Source organism: Ctenopharyngodon idella, chromosome 11, assembly GCF_019924925.1.
Source record: "Ctenopharyngodon idella isolate HZGC_01 chromosome 11, HZGC01, whole genome shotgun sequence".
Taxonomy (NCBI): Eukaryota; Metazoa; Chordata; class Actinopteri; order Cypriniformes; family Xenocyprididae; genus Ctenopharyngodon; species Ctenopharyngodon idella.
In genome coordinates, this window is record NC_067230.1 from 27898255 (window position 1) to 27916025 (window position 17771).

At 38.0% G+C, this 17771-nt stretch overlaps 2 protein-coding genes across 3 annotated transcripts in view; one reads left to right on the forward strand and one right to left on the reverse strand.

Annotated features, from left to right (window-relative positions):
* elk4 (ETS transcription factor ELK4) overlaps positions 1 to 17771 on the reverse strand; it is a 150772-nt gene that overhangs the window by 74039 nt on the left and 58962 nt on the right. The window lies entirely within an intron of this gene.
* Positions 1 to 17771, forward strand: part of cdk18 (cyclin dependent kinase 18) — a 73474-nt gene that overhangs the window by 31565 nt on the left and 24138 nt on the right. For both annotated transcript variants that reach the window (XM_051911598.1, XM_051911600.1), the window contains exons 3-4: positions 13233 to 13360; positions 16201 to 16326. In XM_051911598.1, coding sequence (XP_051767558.1) covers positions 13233 to 13360; positions 16201 to 16326 — 254 coding nt within the window. The remainder of the gene's footprint in view (positions 1 to 13232; positions 13361 to 16200; positions 16327 to 17771) is intronic.

A 17771-nucleotide genomic window follows, 5' to 3' on the forward strand; every position in this document is an offset into this window, starting at 1 on the left:
ACTGGGTGATGAACCCTCAGCCCATGGCAGGACGGGGATTTGGATCTGGTTGCATGCCGGGAACAAAACATTTGTTTGGGGAGCAGTCAGGCTCCTCAGCTGTCTGTCTGAGGCAGCTGTTTCCACAACGCCCCATTTTTCCCCCAACACGGACCAGCTGCTCTGATTGGCTGAGGGTAAGGCACGCTGTTACTTCCTCCACCCCCGGGAGAGATGGCAGTGGCGGTGACAGCTGGAGATTGGAAGGAGAGAGCGGATCCGAGGACAGGCGGGGAGGAGACGCAAGAGCAGTTCTCTTCTATTTACCCCGTCCCCTTCCCTCCAGCTGCAAATGAACCTCCAAGCCAAGCGTGGCGGGAGAGACGTCTGCAGGTCAGGATGGAAAAAGGCGTCAGAAGCGCCCTGAGAAATAGAACGCTCCGTTCCAATTTACTCGCCTATATACCTAAGATTATTGGAACTCAATTACCGCAAGGTTAATGTGAAAGAAACCGATCCAAGTCACGTTAGGGAGTCGGACCTCATATTTCCTCCCTGCCAGCACGTCTACCCCATTATCTCGTTATATTTGTGATGTATCGCTGATCGAGGTGCAACAGAGTAATTCTCCATGGAGAGACACCCGTGATGGAGCCATCATGCAAATGTTTGGCGGCAGTCTTTTAGTTAACAAGTGTTTCTTGATTACCACAAAGATGTAAGCTATATTTAATGATAATGCTTCCAAAATGGCTTTTCGACAGATTCCTTGGAGGGTTCGAACATAATTACAGACCCAGAAACACCCACACACATTCACACACACAGCAAGATGGCTTTTATAAGCACACTAAATCTCATTGAGTAGTTTATACCGCAAAGGATGAATGTAATGTTTGTTAGACAGAATTGAAAGGAGAGGCATCTCATTTAGAGACAGCCATCGAAATAACCACCAGCTGTCGTGTGGCCCTTTGGCTAGGCATGAATGAAAAGTGTGCTCATTTCCAATGAAAAACGGTAAGGATTGCAGTGTCTAGATGGTCTCGCTCAGAGGTACGAATCAAAACAATCATACGAACACCACAACAAGGAACCAGGTGTTCAGGTGTGCATAAAATAGCTTACATTCAAGCACACACATCAGGAGAAAAATAACTAGACCAAAGAGGACTTGAGGCTCTTTTACAAAATAAATAAATAAATAAATAAAAAATCGGTGTTATCACAGGTCAAACAGTGTATTATGACATGCAAAAGTTGAAACAAAGTTTTATTTCTGTATACTAATGTTCAAAAGTTTGAGATAAGTTTTTTTTAAGTAATTAAAACATTTATTCAGCAAGGATTGATCAAAGAACCCTGAAAGATCACGTTTCAACAAAAATATTAAGCAGCAAAACTGTTTTTAACATCAATAATAATAAGAAATATTTCTTGAGCAGCAAATCAGCATATTAGAATGATTTCTGAAGGATCATGTGACACTGAAGACTGGAGTAATGATGCTGAAAATCACAGGAATAAATTACATTTTACAATATATTCATATAAAAAAAAACTTGTATTTTAAATTGTAATAATATTTCACAATATTATTATTTTTACTGTTTTTTTGATCAAATAAATGCAGCCCTGGTAAGCTTAAGAGACTTCTTTCATGAGCATTAATACATCTTACTAATGCAAAACAGTATATATAAAATAATATATATATAGAAAACTACACATTTTATTTAATAAATATATATTAATATATGCCCATACACTGGTTAAAAGTATACATGCGGAGGTCAAAGCAGTGCATTGTGGTTCTGTTGAGAGGTGCACTGAAGCCCCGACACAAGTCGCCTGAAAGGGCCTTTAGTCTAAATATTTAGCCCTCCAAGTTCTATTATTAATTCACTCATAAATGAGGAAGGCTAATAGTTTTCTGCATAATGAATTACGGTCCAGTGGGTCGAAGCATTCAACACAATTTGCCTAATATCTGATGACCTACTTTCAACGGGACACTAAAATCAATTCTGTATAATTAGCTGAGTGTGTGCGCAACCTGTAACCCCACAATGAAGCAAAATATCACTGGCTAAGTTAAGAGTAAAATTAGCTTTACATGCAGTCTCAAACCTGCAAACCTTCCAGTTACCAACCTAGATCTTTAATCACCACCCCTGAGAAAGCTTCAAACCCACAAGGGTACAGTAACACGCTTATCAGTCATTCACCTCAACCACTGAGCCACCTTTGTTTCAATGACAGCTCGATATCACTGCATTATTAATGTGTTGAGAGCTTTTGTCTCCGAACGGGGGATGTCTACTTGAAAAAAGGAAGTTAGGCCCGGAATGAAAGCACAGAAGAATGTTTCATTTCCTTCATTCAATGGAATTCTAATTATGTCATCATTTACTCACCCTCATGATGTTGCAATCCATAGGACTTTGCTGCAAAGTCACTTTTCACTATATTCTTTTCTTGTAAGTAAAAGAGTTGCGCAAACATTATGCAGGATTTACAGGGAAAAAGACAGTTATAGGGATAGTTCACCCAAAAATGTCATCATTTACTCACCCTCATGTTGTTTCAAACCTGTATGAGTTTCTTTCTTCTTTTGATCACAAAAGAAGATATTTTAAAGGATGTTGGTAACCAGACAGTTGACTTCCATAGTAGGAAAAAAATGCTATGGAAGTCAATGGGTGCCGTCAACTGTCTGGTTATCAACATCCTTTAAAATATCTTCTTTTGTGTTCAATAGAAGAAAGAAACTCATACAGGTTTGGAACAACATGAGACTGAGTAAATGATGACGGAATGTTCATATTCTTTTCCTTCGATCATTCTCCAGTTGCCTAGCAATACCGCATCACTATCGGAATATCCCAAACCGATTCACGTTCCCACAGCAGCTACTAGCTCACCAGCTGTTTTCTGCCCCCATGGGACTCATGGGATAGCTTTGATATAGATATAAGCCTCAAATACAATTCCACAAGGAAGGTTTGAGCTCTTGGAAGTTCACAGAGATGTAGGAAGGTTCTTTATAGACCTGATCGGTGTGTTTAGATGTGCAGACAGACTCTGCTGGAGTCCAATGGGAGAAAGCGGTCTGGGCAGAAGGCTGTCTGAGCCTGGAGGCCTAAAAGAAATAGAAAACACACATACTCCGACATCCAGGGTCGACATCAGCCTACTGGCAGGGCACACATAAATACTAGAGCAGGTCCTGGTGTACGGAAAGTAATTTCAGGACAGAGCACAGGAAACTCACAGTTTCAAACAGTTAAGTTGTTGTCAGACATATCTATTATTCCTTTTGACCTATTCACAAACTCTGGGGAACTACTACAAAGGGTCAAATTGCAGGGCTTTGCTTCTATTTTCTACTCCAATATTTCATCCAATAGTACTCTTCTCATCTGTGCATATATATATACAGCTGCAAGAAAAAGTATGTGAACCACTTGCAGAATCTATGAAAATGTTAATAATTTTAACAAAATAAGGGAGATAATACAAAATGCATGTTATTTTTTATTTAGTACTGTCCTGAGTAAGATATTTTACATAAAAGATGTTTACATATAATCCACAAGACAAAAAAAAAAAATAGCTGAATTTATTAAAATAACCCCATTCATAAGTATGTGAACCTTAATTCTTAAAACTGTGTGTGGTTACCTGGATGATCGCCGACTGTTTTTTTGTTTTGTGATGGTTGTTCATCACAAAGTCCAATGGTTCACAAACTTTTGAACTGGGTCATTTTAATAAATTCAGCTATTTTTTTGTCTTATGGATTATATGTAAACATCTTTTATGTAAAATATCTTACTCAGGACAGTACTAAATAAAAAATAACATGCATTTTGTGTGATCTCTCTTATTTTGTTAAAGTTTTGCACATTTTCACAGATTCTGCAAGTGGTTCACATACTTTTTCTTGCAACTGTATAATATATATATATATATATATATATATATATATATAAAATGTGTGTGACTCTGGACCACAAAACCAGTCATAAGTTGCACAGGTATATTTTGCAGCAATAGCCAAAAATACATTGTATGGGTCAAAATTAACGATTTTGCTTTTATGCCAAAAATCATTAGGATATTAAGTAAAGATCATGTTCCATGAAGATATTTTGTAAATTTACTAATGTAACTATATCAAAAAATTATTTTGGTGAGTGGTTATGCATTGCTAAGGCCTTCATTTGGACAACTTTAAAGGCGATTTTCTCAATATTTAGATTTTTTTGCACCCTCAGATTCCAGATTTTCAAATAGTTGTCTCAGCCAAATATTGTTCTATCCTAACAAACCATACATCAATGAAAAGCTTCATTTATTCATTATTTTAAAAAATATGACTGGTTTTGTGGTCCAGGGTCACATATAGTTCAGTTCTCTTTCTCACTTGAATGGACAAAAAAATTATGCCAAAATGAATTAAATAAAGTCTTAAAGACCATAAAGAGTTGTGAGGACATCGGATTCGCGTCGGATGCGTGTCAGATCCGCGTCATGTGCATCAGATCTTAAAGTGACAGCAGCCTAATAAACCTGCTGCTGTGATGTCTGTCATTATTAATCACTGTTAATCAAAGAACAAAAGACAAAGAGCTCTCACTGCTCTTGATTTAATAATTTTTGTATAATGACTGAAGTGTTTGATAATGTTATTCAGTTTCTGTATATTTCTTACCTGTTAGATCAAATATTTAAAATATACTGTCTTTATGTTGTTTCTACATTAATTTGGAGATTAAATGTGAAATTTTTTACAATATAAAAATATTAAAACCTTTCATGTTGTTAGGTGCAATTCATTGCAATTAATTACAGAAAAATGTGCGATTAATTAGTTATTTTTTTAATCGATTGACAGCACTAATATATATATATATATACACACACACACACACACATACATTTTAATAATGTAGAAAATATTTATATATTATTTTTATATAACATAAATGAAAAATATATTGATGAATGTGTTGGGAGGTTCACTGAAGCCCTGACACTAATTACGAATCATGTGAATGGACTTCAGTCTAAATATTTAGCTATTAATTCAGTTACATATATATATTTATATACACACACGTATAGTCTTGTGTTCAAAACAGTTTGGTAGGACAGAACGGAACAGAATGCAGGGATCTTGAGATGAGTTTTGTCTTGAGACTCCATCCATCTGTATGTGTACATAGATCAACACTCAACTCTTAAAAAATAGCACCGTCTAAATTCAAGAATGGGTAACTGAAAGACATTCAACAAATATATGGGCTCAACAACTATCTAACCTTTTTTGCACAAAACTATCACAGTCTACCCAAAAAAACAGCATTATGTCTTGAAATGTATTGTTGAAGACAGTGGATTTGTTACAAAAGTAGTAAGAGCGGTGCTTTAAAATGGATAAATGTAGAAATGCAACTTTAAGGAGGGCATTTACCATTCTGACAGTCTAACAACATGGTGTCAGCACACTAAAACCCTCTCTGCATTTATAAATTCATCCCTTTAAAGTAGCATAGCTAAAAATATTAACACTAAAACAAATTAGAAGGGAAAAAATAGACAAGCTAGTCAACCATCACAACCCTTTGCGCTTTCATCTCAAAGATTCACAGCTTACGCAATCTCTCCTATATTCTGGACACCTCAAATAAAAAAGCAAATCTCCTGAGCGCATCCCTTTGTATTTGTTTGCCCTGCAAGCTATTTGCTCGAACTTTCTGCAGCGCGTCTGGATTTTGTCACTAGAGAAGGCCAGGATGTGATTTGACACGTACAGTAGGTAGATGAAGGTTGGGGACGGATATGAAACATTGGTGGGGAGTCCATATTGCCGCCGGATTTCCTGGAGAGGAAAATCTCTCGGATACTGCGCAAGAGGATGAGAAAGAGAAAGAGAGGAAAATGACTCGCCTGCTACGACCCCAATTACCACCGAAGAGATCAAAGAGCTCGCTGCCACTGTGATATTTAAATGATGAGCCTGGATAGGGCCTCGCTTTTCATATCTGCAAATGAAGGAAACCAAGGCCCACTATCGCCCTCTCCCTCTCTCTCTCGCTCGTTCGCTATGTGTCTTTGTGCCGTAATTTGAAAGCGCTATATAACGCTCTCATTCGCCTACTGCCGAATATTAATGAAACCGAATACCAACTGTAGGAGCCTATTTAATAAATTCTTCCATTTTAATACTGCCAAAATGTATGATTGTCATTTAAATGCCTGCACCATACTGTTTACATGCATCATTTGTGCATTTGTGCTATCTGCATATTATATATGCATTACAAGTGGCAAAACGGTACTGTCTCTTTAAGACTATCAGCAGGACAAAAAAAAGTGAAAGTGAAAAAACAGCAAGAACACGACGCAGAAGGTACAGACATTTATCGCTGAAATAAAACAATATATTGACTTCTAAAACCATTTTATGTAATATCCTTTCAATGATTTATGTATCTTTTCTGAGTAAAAAATTTATGTATGTGATTAACTGATTCATAATCAGCATATTATGCATTTCATCAGATTTGAATCAATTGACAGATCTAGCTCAAATTAACAACAGTGTAAAGAGTAGAACGGATTTTAAAAGAAATAGAATGAGTCAAGCCTTAAAGGGATATTTCACCAAAAACCCTCATGTTGTTCTAAACCCATATGACTTTCTTTTCTCCATGAAAAAAAGAGATTTTTTTATGTACACTCAGAGCTATAAACCTGAAAGAAGCACCATAAAAGCATCATAAAAGTAGGCAGTTTGAATCATGAACTACATTTCAAATCCTCTGACAGCTTTATGTAGAAAACACACCAATATTTAAGTAATAGAACAATACCACTAAGACTGATTTGTGGAACTGAAATGATTTGTTGAAAAGATTTGATTCAAAAGAATCATTTATTGAAAAAATGTACTTGATTAAAAACATGCCAAGGAAGATTTTCACAGAATAACATTCAATCTGTTTCTCACACAAAGCAATCATATGACTTCAGAAGACAGAATATAGCACAAGAATCATATTGAGTCATATAATGATAGTTTATGGTGCTTTTTTTGGAGTTTGAAGTCCTCATTCTCCTAATTACATTCAAGTACAGGTTCGAACAACATAAGAATGAGTAAATGACGACAGAACTTTCAGTTTTTGGCTGAACTATTCCTTTAACCTTCATTCTCTTTGTTTACTGAAATGCAACACCAACCAGTCATCCAACGCTCCTCTCTCTATTAGTTTTTCTTACTTCTGTTTTTTAAATTAGCATATGTGGGCAAGGAGACATTTACCTCCATTCTAACAAATCAAGGATAGCAAAACATTTACCCGTCTGTTTCGGCAAAACCGTCCCCCCGCTGCATTCCTGGGCCAGATGTGAACATAAAATGCAATTAAATCAATATGAGAACGATGAAGAGAGAGAGACAGACAACAAACATCTAAGGCTGTGTGGGGGACCTGGTATTGAATTTCAGATCTGCTGAAAAGCAGGATGTGATATAAATATTGATGAATCAGATGGCTACCTGAGAGACAGAATAGCTATCTCTTGTTATCCGGATCCGACGTTGCCTTTGTTAACAGTCTGCATCACCATAGCAACAAGCAATTAAATGGCAGCATGCATTTAAACATCAGAGACAAGTTGAGATTCATGCTGCTGAACAATAGAGGAGGAAAAAAACGCTGGCTGTGTGTGATTGCTAGGGGAATCGAAAAAACATTTCAGTGAGAGAGAAAAGTTGCGAGGCACCACTAAATTGAGGGTAGACAAAGGCAGTGTAAATGCTTACATACACTCTGTGTCTCACAATACATAAGAGCTTGAGGCCTAGTTCACTAAAATGCACATCTAACACGTATATATAACAGTGACCTCAGACTTTTTCCCATTCATTTTCTCCATAGACATTTGTAAAACATCTCCTGCAAATCCTTGAATGAATCAGCCAACTCCGAAATGAATCACAGCATTTCAACAATTGGTTTCAAGCAAAAAAATGTTATGAAAATATGATAGAAAAATGTCTAAATTCTAGTTCTTTTTGGATGAGACCAGCCACTTGTTGAAAAATGCATGAAAAAAAACAAAATATATAATTCGAAAAACTAATCTTTACAAACTTTTTTGCAGATTTCATTTTTTTCCACATTTAAATACAGTATAAAAAGGTTATTTTAGAATAATTATATATATATATATATATGTGTTCACATATATGTGTGTGTGTGTGTGTGTGCATACATATAAATTATATACACACATACATATACATATATATACACATATATACATATCTATATCTGTATGTATGTATATGTATATGTGTGTATATAGGTATACACACACACACACACACACACGATTGGTCGATATCTCATTAGTATTATAGGTAGCTTAGTTCTTCACAGTGAATTTGGCTATGAAACATGCTTTTATGGAGTTGAAATCACATCAGAAGCTTCGATCAACACTTAACAACCTCAGAGCACATGGCAAGTCATAATCACTAAAAATCTAATTCTGTTCGAAGAAAATAAATTGGATTTTAACTTCAAGATCCCTACTGCACTCAATATTCAAAAATATAAAGAGGACTTATGATTGGCTGAGGTCTTCTGGGCGTCCTCCAATCAGAAATCACGCTACTGAAGGTGCATTAGGAAACATCTACATAAATGAATCTCTAGGAGCCATACAATGTGTTGAGCGGCGCTGCAACTGAGAAAATGAAAAGCCTTCAGGGTTTGCTCTGCAGTTATAATCCTATTACTAATGATCTTCCATTGAAAAAACAAATTACCCAAGTATGATAGCCTTTGAATATGCTAGTGCTAAGCCACGCTTATTACCTGAAACATCAAATATCGCTGGACGGAATCGGTGATTCATCCTTGCAATTCGCCGTGTTAATGGGGATACTCGGGTTTGCCAAATAAAGAACAGAACGGGCTGAAGCGTTATTCTCATTATGCTCGAAGAGGGAGGGGGCGAGACAGGGCTTTTGATCACCCAGCGAGGCCTACTCCTGCTTTCAAGGCTGTCATTGACATAAAGGAGCATTAGTGATCTTTTGTGCACCTAGAAAGGGTTTTTAAAAAGAGAAAGAAGAGGCATGAAAGACTACAAAACAAATGAAACTGAGTAAAAAAGAGAATAGGGTGATCTGTCAGCTATTCTCTTTATTTATACTAAGAGTGACTGTTTAGCTGTTTCGTGAACTGACACCTTATCCTTCACTGGTAAAGATTATAGGCTATAAAGATTAGGCTATTATTAGTTATGTCAGGGGTTTTCTGGAACCAATGACAATGCCAGACACCCAAATGTGATGATCTCCTTGCTAAAATATTGCTAAAATACTCACTTTATGAGTGAGTCACTGTACTGATTCGTTCAAAACAATGTTTATTCAGGAAGGAAAGTAATTTTATGAAAGAAATCATTGAATTGTTCACTAAACCAATTCTTTCAAAAACGCTGGTTCATTCATTGTGTATTCATTCCTTCGGATAAAATGAGTCACTGAATCATTTTGTCAATCAATTCTTTTGATAACATTGATTCATTCATTCATTTCAATAATATAATATTATTAAATAATGTATCAGTATTATAACAATAATAAAATATTACAATTGTAAGCTGTGAATCTTTGGGTAGATACCAAATTGATATGATTCACGATTCATAAGTTTTTGATTTGATTCAAAAACGATTTTTGTGAATTCAGAACGATTTGATTCAAGACAATTCACGTTAAAGTCCGATGCGATTCAATTAATAACTCGATTCTGCATTTGTTATATGCATTCATGGGATTATTTAAGTCCTTCCCTAATGTGTCTTAGTCAGGGTGCGAATTACACATGATGTTTATTACTAGTACACTTGTAAGGGTTTTACCTCAAAATAGTGCTTTTATTAATAACAAAATGTGAGCATCTGTCTCAGTGTTTGTCACTTTCCATCTATGACCTGAGAGTCATGTCTCTCCCTCCGTCCGCACAATTGGATCTATCACACCCTCATGCAGCTTTGATGATTTTCAAAGCTTCACATCTCTCCTCCTGAGTTTGACAGTACAGAAACCAGAGACTGTGCTTGGTGACAGTCCGGGCTAGCGAGTCGATGCAGGTGGTCATCCTTACCTTTCATCATGTCGCTGTTAGCCCGAGCGGAGAGGTACAGTGAGAGTGTGATGCTGGAGGTCAGTTTGTGTGTCAGCCCAGATCAGATGAGATGGGCTTTGATGTTCGGTGGGGGCCCCCGAGTCACTCAAGCGGCTCAGATCCAATTTCTGACCCTGTCCTCGGCACACGCACTGGGGTCAGAACTCAAATACCCCTCCGGCCTGTCAGGAGGGAGGGATTCTGATCCCTGCACAAACTCAGGACAACAGCAAATGCCAAGTAAGATTAGAGCCGTCCATATTAACCTGGGCACACCACAAGGAATTTAAATGTCGTATTACGTGGGAGACTGCAGGGTCTGATTCACTCATATATTCTGTATGGCTGGATATTGACAGTTTTCATGATTCAATTCGATCAAGCTCTTGATTCAATTCAATTTGATTCCAATCTCGATTCAATATCAATTAAAAGGCACAATATGTAAGATTTCACCACTAGAGGTCGCTTATTCAAAACAAAGGCATAGCTTGAAGACGCCTTGATTTCGCGGAATCATGGGAGGTGTTGTCTTCACGTCTACAGCTGGTGGAAAAGAATCGGGACAGGACTCGGGCAGAAATCATGTTCATGGATGAGATTATTAACGTTACTGTAGTATGAAGCAGAGCAGGGCGAGTGATGTTGGAGCAGAACGAGGCCGCTGGAGCGATTGCTAATGAGAGACGAGCGCGACATACGCCTCGAGAGCAGCAGAACAGCAGTCGCCGCTTCTGCTTCTTCCGGTCAATCGTATGTGGGGTAAAGCAGTGCTGTTTTATCACATTAGATACATTTGAGTGTTGAAAATTGTTATAATGCTACTCTGCGTTCGATCAGCGGCTACTATGAGACACTTGTTGCACACTGCAGTAAGCTAGATCGATATTAGGCATGGTAAAACATGGTACTCGCTGTAAATCAAGAAAACGAGATTCCAACAATAAGACTTACTGTGTTGAGCTATATAACATGATTAGTTTTCTGTCGGTGAATGTATCTAAACAGTTGCTCATCTGTCTAATATAAAACATAATATATTGAAGCGTCTTTGGTGTTTCCATTGTTTCTACAAAATAAAACTGGAAACCGAGGGTAACACGGGTATGATGTCATTGATAAGCGACGCACGGACATGATCCGTGTCATTGTTTAAATCCAGAGAAATAAGCAATTTAAACCATCTTGGAAACATTTGGGATAATATAAGTACACAAGTCAACAAAATATATAATACTGTTCTAGTAGTTTTTGGATATTTCAATTCAAAATTGACATATTGTGCATTTAATTTGGATTCATTAAAAAAAAAAATCGATTTTTCAGACAATTATTTTATATGTCAGATTTTACAGGTTTAAAGAGCATAAAAACAGCATTTATGGTTTGAATTAAGTGAGAAAATTGACAGAATTATGAAAAAGAAACAAGCACAAATATTATTGTGATTATTATATGAGAGGTGCACTAAAAATAATGTTTAGTGCAGTTTTGTTTATGCATTAACTGAAAACACCATAGAAAACAGCAAGAGATCGATCTTGGGATTTAAGAATCAATAGAAATGGTTAAAATGAGGATTGATTAATCAATAGTGTCAACCCAGCCCTAATTTTCGGGGTCATAACAGGGACTCGCAAAACAGCTGTCGCGATCATCTCGGATAGGATAAAGACAGCCGTGGGTAATGCGACCGCGTCGACCAGCCGTCTCTGCCAGATGTGGCATTTTGCGGTGTTCCCGCCTAAATGGCTCCGATAAAGAGTTCACTTGTGCGGTCCGGTGAGGATGAGGCCTGCATAAATGAGAACGGATGAGCCTGGCAGGCAATTCTCATTCAGCGACGGGCTCGGCCCAATAATGAGGTGGATCTCAATTATGCCGGCACGGCGCTGTGAAATGGACCGGGGTCTCCCACCCCGATGCCTCCTGAGGCCCTTCAAGCCCCCTCGTCCAAATTGAACTGATGGAGCAGAAAAGCCATTTTGATTTTCGTTCTCACCTCCGAAAACACGGTTTGGCAGTGATAATGCCAGGCTGCCGTGGGCATCTGCCGTTCGCTCGCAAAGGGGGTCGGCGGGTCTCTATCGGACGTGCCGTATAGGGGCGTAATTGGATTTGTGCTGACAGTCTGTTGACACAGACATTATTAATTGGGGTGGCTGGATTGACATGCACTTAGATAGCCACATCATAAATGCATGAAACTCGGCACGATAATTGCGATCGCTCCGCTAACTGCGGTGGGCTTGATTAATGATGCCGTCATCAGCATATGCCAAAGCTGACCTCACGGTTATTGAGTTAGCGGGCTAATCAGAGAAGAGGTGGGACGTCTATGGCTCATTCGCACTCAAAAGCAGCACGAGAGATTGTTGAGGCTCTTCAAACGACTCTTATGACCTAATGAATGCAACAGTTACCATTGAAGCTTCCGGAGTAATAGAAGAAACAACCAAACAAAGCACAGCAGGATCAATAAAACACGGCCTATAGTCTTTGAGTACAGGGAAAGGCTATTTTTTGAGTGAATCTGTTTAACATGTTCAGAAGCGTTCGCTCGCAATCTCCTGTATCTTCCATTCTTTCATAAAATGTGCTTTTCCTCACATATTACTCAATACTATCAGATACAAGATCACTGTCAAATATTTATTATAAATATTAAATGAACTGAGAATACAGGATGGTTTCTGAATATCTGCTCCATCTACTGAATCACAGTCAGACAGAAAACACTTACAGTGTTGACAAAATAATAATATTTTGCACATCACACATCTATAAAATGCTTTTGTTTTTCTGGTGTTAGCTATTAATATAATATAACATATGTATTATTTATTATTATTATTATTATTGACAAAAAAATATGCACAATTACTTAAGTATAAGAAAAAAATAAAGTTTGTGTGGCCTTTTTTTTTTAAGAATCATCCAGTTGTCTGAATCAAAGATTTTAAGTTAGAACTATGTGTTCCAGAATCATCTATATATCTATAAAGTAACTGTAAGGGGTGTGATTGTGTCCTACAGGTGTGGTGCCCAATAGTCTGGGTCTACACAGCCTGCAACCCAGTCCAGTGGCTCCAGACAGCCAGGCTCAATCTCCCACCCATCTGCAGTACCGCAACAAAGTCCAGCACCGCCGATTCTCCATGGAGGTGAGTCCTGATTAATCATCTCCTCCTTCTCCATGCTAAAGCACAGCAAAGTGCTATTTCCAGAAGCTTTGATGGAGACCTAGTGATCCTAACAGTAATCTTATCTAAGTCCTTAATAAAGTCCTTGCCAGAGGCACTAAAGCCTCGTTATCAAAGACTTTGTTTTTCTTTAAAGTGAGACCAGGTAAAATAAAAAAAAGTACTAAAGAGATGGCAAGTTTGTGTCTGACTGCTCTAACACACTCCTTTACTATGGTAATCACAGTTTTATGGAACCCCCAAAAGGATGTGGTGATGGTTTAAAAAAAAAAAAAAAAAAGAGGTTGGAGGAAAAATATATTACAGTGTTTTAATGAATAAACGCTATACTTTTGTAAAAGAGAAGGCAAAGTTTTTCAGGGGAACGCAATAATTTTGAGAAAGAACGCAAAGTTTCTCAGGGGAACGCAATACTTTGGAGAGGGAACGGAAAGTTTCTCGGGACACGCAATACTTTTGAGAGAGAACGAAAAGTTTTTCAGGGGAACGCAATACATTTGAGAGGGAACAGAAAGTTTATCGGGGAACGCGATACTTTTGGAAGGGATCAGAAAGTTTCTCGGGGGAAGGCAATACATTTGTGAGAGGTCGAAAAGTTTCTCAGGGGAACACTGTACTTTTTCGAGAGAACAAAGTTTTTCGGGGTAACGCAATACTTTTGAGAAAGAATGGAAAGTTTATTGGGGGAACAATACTTTTGTGAGAGAATGAAAAGTTTCTCAGGGAAACACAATACTTTTAAGAGGGAACGAAAAGTTTCTTGGGGGAACGCAATACTTTTGAGAGAGAACGGAATGTTTCTCAGGGGAATGCAATACTACTACGAGAGAAAGTTTCTCGGGGGAATGCAATAATTTTGAGAAAGAACGCAAAGTTTCTCAGGGGAACGCAATAGAATGGAAAGTTTCTCTGGGGAACGCAATACTTTTGTGAGAGGACAGAAAGTTTCTCAGGGGAATGCAATACTTTTGAAAGGGAACAGAAAGTTTCTCGGGGGAACGCGATACTTTTGAGAGAGGTCGAAAAGTTTCTCAGGGGAACGCAATACTTTTGAGAGGGAACAAAAAGTTTCTCAGGGGAACGCAATACTTTTGAGAGGGAACGGAAAGTTTCTCAGGGGAACGCAATACTTTTAAGAGAGAATGCAAAGTTTCTTAGGGAAAGGCAATACTTTTGAGAGAGAACGGAAAGTTTCTCAGGGGAATGCAATACTTCTACAAGAGAAAGTTTCTCGGGGGAATGCAATACTTTTGAGAGGGAACGGAAAGTTTTTCAGGGGAACACAATACTTCCACGAGAGAACGCAAAGTTTCTCAGAGGAATGCAATAATTTTGCAAGAGAACGCAATGTTTCTTGGGAAACGCAATACTTTTCAAAGAGAGTGCAAATGTTTCTCTGAGGAACGAAATACTTCTGCAAGAGAACACAACGTTTCTCAGAGGAATGGAATACTTTTGAGAGAGAATGCAATGTTTCTCTGAGGAAGCACAAAAGCATTGACATATATATTTTTTTCCTCCCACATATTTTCCCCTTAGGGGCTCCATACAGTTTAAAATAATTAATTATTCAAAATGTATTTCTATAACTCTTTTCACAATAAAAACCTTTTAAAGAGGATTGGATTTTATTCACATCTTGGTGTTTATATCAAGTATTTCTTTTATATAATATCCCCAAATAGCATAAAAATACGCCGTTAATACGTTAGTCGAATTGGCTCTCATTTCATTGTAGTAATTTGGGTTCTATGGTGAATATCTGTAACGAATACATCTTTAATCTTCTTCAATACACCATAACATCAATAAAACATTACAGTGTCATACATGTCTCACAAATATTAGTGATGCATTCCACCTGTTAGAAAAGCAAGTTCAAAATAAACCATGCCAACTGGATTCCCGAATGACAAGAACAGACTAGGCTCCTGCCTTGATAATCTCTCTTTCTCTCTTCCACCATAATCATCCATGCGATTCTATATCGAGTGTACGAGAGAAAAGCCTCGGTTGGAGGCGCATGAGAAAGATGGAGTCCATCATTAAATGGAGTGGAAGTATTACCTGTAAGTTAGTCCAGAGCCACAAAAGGCAGACTTGGCATTCGGAGTGTTCTTTGCCTCGGCTGTCAGCTTTCTTATTCACTGGCCATGAATCTACAGGGAGAAAATTGGAATGAATGCCCTCTCCCATTTTCAAATGCGACGGCTTCTTTCTGCTCTCGCAAACCTTTTATCTGCACCGTGCACCCTTATTTTATTCCCATGGGCATGACGGGAGAGCACCAAGGATAAAGGGAGGACTTTTTATTCCCTGGTTTTATTGAGAATCACTCGCTAGTTTTATTGCACGACCGTACAAACCCAGCCACAAGGCAGAGCAGGAGGAATCACAGGGAATGCTCTCATTTTTCAGAGCACATAAGATTCCCCCTCATTGCCGTGCTATTTTTGGGCCTCGCCTAACCGTGCCGATGAATCGAGTTACGAACTAACGCCATCAGAGCTTCTTAAATGCGAGAAGAATTTTGGAGATACTTCAGCTCGTTGCATGATACAATATTTTGTCCTACCCTGCCTCGTCGTATTGAGATTACTCCAGAATCCTTTATTGAGTGTGAGTCTTCACACTGGAGAAAAGTGACAGGTTTTCTCATTGTCATGCCGAGTTTGTCCTGGTAAGAATAGTCAGCTCTGCCTATAGGCGTAGAGAAAGCTGTCATATTCACCTTGACTCGCTGTGTTTTTATGTGTGCAAGCTGAACGCTAATAGCTGACAGCTCTTTGATGTGTGTGCAGGATGTAACTAAGAGGATGTCTCTGCCCATGGATATTCGTCTCCCGCCAGAGTTTCTGAAGAAGTTACAGATGGAAAGCACTCCACCATGCAAACCTCTCAGCCGCATGTCCAGAAGAGCCTCACTGGTTAGTAACCAAACTAAACTCACACAGATAATTAGTTAGAAATCTAAAGAACATCTCATTGTCTAAGTTACTGCTAATATCTATAGAGAAACCCAGCCCTATCAATAAAATACAACTTATTTCATTTAAAATAAAATAACATTTTTTTGGCATCATAGACATGCAATAGTGCACAGAGGCCTAGGCTGTGTCCGAAATCACCCCAATACCCTTTAAATAGGGCATTATTTGAGGGAACAGCCATTAGTAATGGTGTTCAAAACCATAGTGGACGTTATCGAGTTTACTCATTCAATCTCATAATGCACCGCAATAACAAGTGTACAACTGATGTACACTTTATGTACTCAGCGATTTTTTAAAAAACACTGGTCCAATGTAGGTACAACGTAATGTCATACAGGTATAAATTCCTTTTTAATTTATTATTAAATTGTTTTATTAAGGTCTATATATGCTAGTTTCCATGACAGAGTTCGAGATAAAGCTTTTCAATACAACAGGAGCTGTGTCTGAATTCACTCACTCGTTTTCATTCACTCCTTCAAGTGGACTATATTAGTGAAGGGAATAGTGAATGAGGGTATAGGGGCGATTTCGATATATAGCTCTAGTTTTTTGTCCAACAAAATCTTCAGCAAATGTATTTTTGCAGATATTGCAATCCCAGAATACATTGCAGCATGCATGTGGGGGGGTGGAAGGAAGGTAATGTCATATGATTACATTACATCTTGAGTACTGAAAAAAAATGGGATTGAAGGCACAATATGTAAGATTTTTGGATTAAAATATCCAAAAACCACTAGAACAGTGTTATATATTTTGTTGACTTGTGTACTTACATTATCCCAAATATTTCCAAGAATGTTTTAATCCAGAGAAATAAGCAATTTTAACCAGGACACGGACTGCGTCCGTACGTCGCATATCAATGACATCATACCTGCGTTACCCTCGATTTCCGTATTTTGTAGAACCCATGGAAACACAAAAGACGTTTTAATATATTATGTGTTTTTTACATAATAAAAGCTCCACTGCTCTCGAGCCGTGTGTCACGTTCGTCTCTCATTAGCAATCACTCCAGCGGCTTCGTTCCACACCGACGGCATCCATCAAGCTACGCCTTTGTTTAGAATAAGCGACCTCTAGTGGGTGAAAATTACATATTGTGCCTTTAATGGGATTTTTACATCCAGAACCCGAACGTTGCACTCGATAGCCATCCATGATTTCTACTGTCAAACTAGTTACTGCTTTCATACTATACTTTAAAAAGTGCTATACAAATACTACTCAACCGGTTTGAGCACTTTCAAAGCGTTGGCCTAGCATTTCTGTCTACATTTGTATACTTAGCATGCCTCTCCGCTAAAAAAAAAACATACAAACACTGATTTATAACACAACATTTGGCGCATTTACAGCGTTGCTGCAAGAAC